The sequence below is a fragment of the Triplophysa rosa genome, linkage group LG5 (assembly GCF_024868665.1).
Source record: "Triplophysa rosa linkage group LG5, Trosa_1v2, whole genome shotgun sequence".
Taxonomy (NCBI): Eukaryota; Metazoa; Chordata; class Actinopteri; order Cypriniformes; family Nemacheilidae; genus Triplophysa; species Triplophysa rosa.
In genome coordinates this window covers 9,678,380-9,682,730 of record NC_079894.1, presented here as the reverse complement: position 1 = coordinate 9,682,730, position 4,351 = coordinate 9,678,380, and the positions used below count along the sequence as shown (strand labels likewise).

At 36.0% G+C, this 4,351-nt stretch overlaps 1 protein-coding gene across 1 annotated transcript; it reads right to left on the bottom strand.

Moving 5' to 3' along the window:
- Positions 1 to 481: 481 nt before the first annotated feature.
- Positions 482 to 3,394, bottom strand: plvapa (plasmalemma vesicle associated protein a). Its single transcript, XM_057334397.1, has 5 exons — positions 2,938 to 3,394; positions 2,545 to 2,620; positions 1,706 to 2,418; positions 1,010 to 1,514; positions 482 to 891 (listed from the first exon to the last, which is right to left on the bottom strand). The coding sequence occupies exons 1-5, from the start codon at positions 3,322 to 3,324 to the stop codon at positions 839 to 841; spliced, it is 1,734 nt and encodes a 577-aa protein (XP_057190380.1). The 5' UTR covers positions 3,325 to 3,394; the 3' UTR covers positions 482 to 838.
- Positions 3,395 to 4,351: the final 957 nt, after the last annotated feature.

Below are 4,351 nucleotides of genomic sequence, written 5' to 3'. Positions count from 1 at the left end.
CATTGACGCAAAACAATGACAAAAGTCTGCAGGTTAGCCAGAGCTATTTTAAGCGTATGTTAGATGAGCCTATTGAAAATGTAATTGATACTTGCAAGACCAAGTATACTGTATACTGAACATTTTTCCGTTTAAGTATCATACACCGTGATGTTTGGAGACATTGTGTTTTTCTGTATTGTTTCCACAATTATAACAATGTAGATGTAATTTTAACTAAAGGTATGTAGATGTATATGTTACATTTCAACATATCCATGCTATATTCATTGCATGTTTATTTTTATTTGTAGCAAACTTTGTATTTTTAATTTCAAAGTGTTGGTTGACAGGATTACAAGGTAGCTGGGTGCTTTACTAACTTGACCTATATTCTGCATGAAATATGAAACTTATATATTATGAAACTTTTATTCTGCAGAATATATTTGAATTTATTAATTTTATTAAAAACAAAAACTAAAGAAATGAAATATGGTATATTTCACTTTTATTTGATATTCAGGTATAATGAGGGACATACAGTATAAAAATATTTTACTTTACACTAAAATACTGCCTAAAAGACAATTGCCAATTGTACAGGTAACTTGTCATTTCAGTTCTTTTTTCGATAAATATCTTTCAAAATATATACAAGCATAGATGATTTCAACGCACAAAAATCCACTCTATCTATCAATATATGATTAATAATAACAATTAATAATGTTCATGTTGAAAATGAGTAAATACTTACATTACATTACAATACTAACATTAAAGACTTGCAGGGTGAGTACATTGAGATTTTCAAACAATTCTTACATCAGTCTTTATATAGATGATTTAAACTCTCCTAAGATGGAACTGAATAGCGATGCAGCTCCCGCAGATGGTTGCTTATCTGTGCTGTAAACCAAATACAAGAAATAATTACCAAAAATACGAAAAAATATTTTATATATTCATGCACTGATTGCAGTTTATGTTGGTAAGTGCAAACTTATATCACCTTCTACTGGTTTACCTTGGTTTAACAGTGCACTGTCACTCCCACTTGTTCTTCCTCCGCCAACACTCATCCCAAATCCAGGTGTGTTAGACCCCACTGAGCCAAAACCCACACCTGTTGCCCCTGGTTTGCTCACCCCAGCTCCACTTGATGCAGCGCTGTTGAATGCTTTTGATCCAGTTCCATCTGATCCTATACTGCCAGTTGAGGTTGCAATTGATCCACTACCAATTCCTGTTAATCCTGTTCCAAATCCACTCAAATTACTTGTCCCTGTCTGGCTTATACCTGTTCTACTTGATCCTGGCCCACTCTGAGATGTGCCAAATGATCCTAAACTGCCCCAACTCATGCTAGACCCAGCACCAAAATTACTAGGAAATCCTGACCCTGTGGAGCCAGTTGCTGGCCACCCTACACCGAGTCTGCTCAGTCCAGTTGAACTTGGAGCGGATCCACCAGCACTTGGTATGTTTGGCATACCGAAGGGGTTAGGCCCAAATGAAGTTCTCATTGGTGGCTGAAAAAGTTTGGAGAAAATAAATACATTACAGACATAGACAGTTATGTTTACAAATAAATAATTTCTCATTTTTAAGTATCTTCAAAAGAGAAAATGTGAAATTATTTCAATCTACTTATTTTAACTTTTAACAAAAAGTAAAGCTTTTACAACTTGTCTATATAGTATAAACTAAAAACCAATTTCACCTTACAGCTGGCAAGTGAGGTATTGAGAGTGTTAACAATATCCGTAAGCATTTTAATTTCTTTTTCTTTCACAGACAGCAAATCTTCTTTCAACCGGTTATCTCCTTTTAATTTCTTACTCTCCAGCAGCATTTGCTTAGTGTCTTGATCATGCTTTAGCTGAATCTGCTCAAGAACCCTGCGATTCTCTCGAACCATCGCACTGCGATTCTGATTGCACCAGTCAGCATCCTCTCGGAAACGTCTGTTCTGTGTCACGTATTTGGAGTTCTCATTGTTAATTCTGGTGAACTGGTTCCCCACTACGTCCAGATACGACTGGAGCTTGTTTTCAACTTCTCTTGAAAGGCTGCTACAGTTTTCGCGGATGTTTTCGAGCTGATTTTTTTGCTTATCACAGGTTAGCTGGAAAGAAATGTGTTTTGAAAACAGGTCGTCGATTCTTTTGAGAAATTCTTTGGTGACATTGGGGATTCCTTGTAAAGATGCGACAAAATCCTCTTTGCACTTCTTTTGATACAGGTCGAGCTCCTCTTGAAGATAAGCCTTGTCTCGTCTCAGTTCAATCGCGTCTAGATGATACTGATCCTTGTCTTTGTTGGAGTTTTCTAACTCGGTTTTCATGTAGTCCATCTTCTGAGTGAAGTTGGCTTTGACCAGCTTTAGCATTTCTTCTGACTGCTGTAGCATAAGTCCCAATTGTTTGTTCCTTTCTAGACAAAGTAAAATGTCTCTATTATTAATACATGTATTTTATTCAAGAAATTCATTTAACTTTATATAAGACTGCAAACTAAATAAAAATAATAATTTAATAACTTTCTAAAGAACCATCTCACCATTTGGATCCGGACAGAATGTAGGAGTAAATGAGCGAGATGCTTGAGGTATTCTTTTCTCCATCTCACACTGAGACTGTAAATGCCGAGTACAGAAAAAAGTTTTATAGGACTGGTTTGGGGTATTTTAATACTTTACATGAGTGGTTTCCAACTTGGATATAACATTTAATCTCTTGGTTCAGTCTGACATTTTGCAGTATAAAAAACTGCATTACTTCAAAAAGTCTACACCAGTTATCAATAGAACCTATACTGATTTTCTTTGCATTGCAGACGTCTTTGTCTGTAGAAACAACGTCATACAGAAATAAAACCAATACGTGCCCTTTTGTATTAAACTTTGTTATCAATAAAAATTCAATGCAGTATGATGAAAAATCTGATTCTCACCGCTTTTATTTGTATGCTCCTTATTGTTGCAGATGAAATATTTGCCAGTCTGCGTAATTCAAACAGATCTTTGTCATTGGCCTTCTTGGCAGTAAGAGTGATGTTTAAGTGTTTCGTCAGGTTCTTTTCCTTCTCACGGAGAACGTAATTTTCCATGGTGAGTTTGCCAACAGTTTGGTCCAACTCTTGCAGCCTCTTCTCCTCCACAGTGTGCTCGGGTTGTCCGTACACCAGAAAGAGCACCAAACTCGCAATGATCAAAGACTGGATGAGCGAGGAAAAAAAGAAGACAATTCTCATGTAGTAAGCGCAGCTCTTGCCTTTAGACTTGTGTATCTTCTTAGCAGCCAAGCCAAAATTGGCCTGTGAATAACTACCGTTGTACATCACTGCTTATCAATGAAAACTCTGCTGCTTCTTAACCTGACTCCTTTACAATGTAGAAATATTCTGTTTAAACATCAAAGTTGAAATGAGAAGCTATGAGCTTATATTGTTTTCCTGCACCTCCCATTGCATGACACTCCTCTGGTCCACCCCCATGGTCACTCCAGAGGTCACAACAACACCGTGCACCATTCAGAGGGTGGCCCAAACTGTACATTGTTTTAGCATGTCCTGCCAAGACAGATAATTTTGTTTGACTTCATGTTGGCACATGACAAACCACATGGTTTTTGGTTTGACTACGTGCTGTTTTGAACAGATCCGTGCTTACACCATTATACTTTTTTACATTATAAGACATTATTCAAAAATAGTTTTTATGTTGATATATTGATATTATATATTTATATTGATATTATGTAACAGGTGGTCTAAAATATCTCAGATAGACTCAGCAAGCATCATACACAACATTCTTTTATGGTGTATAAAAAACTTCCTGATGCAGGGTGTGGTTTGTTTGCCTTTAATTAAAACATTACACTTGACCGAAGCATTTTTAAGTTTTACTTGAAATATCATCTCAACAACCCCAAACATTTTATACGGTATAATTGTAAATACAAATGTTTGTAAAGTTGTGAATTAAATATGGTTATTTTTCTGATATATGATCGTCAGAGAAAAGTATGAAAGTGTTTGGTTTTCCTGCCAGGAATTGTTGATGTGCCAGCCCGATTCCAAGAGGAAGCAGTAATTCATAGCTGTGTCTTAGAATGACAAACGCAAAAGGTACTGTCAGGACACTTCTTAAGTAAACTACTGAACAAATGAAGGAAATCACCAATAAACACAGATGTATATGCATTTGCTGACATTATCAAGAACTAATCGTCCTGTTTATCTGTTTCTAAAATACATCTGACGTTAAAATGATCATCTAACAAGACTGTGTTCACACACACACTGTTTCACAAATGCTTTCCAATCCAGTAAGCTTGCCAATTAAAGTGCACATTAAGTCATT

Coding starts and splice junctions, on each gene's coding strand:
- plvapa (XM_057334397.1), bottom strand. CDS start 3,324: ATGTACAACGGTAGTTATTCACAGGCCAATTTTGGCTTGGCTGCTAAG. Junction 1,515..1,705: donor CCTCACTTGCCAGCTGTAAG/GTGAAATTGGTT, acceptor AAACTTTTTCAG/CCACCAATGAGAACTTCATT. Junction 892..1,009: donor CAGTGCACTGTTAAACCAAG/GTAAACCAGTAG, acceptor TTTGGTTTACAG/CACAGATAAGCAACCATCTG.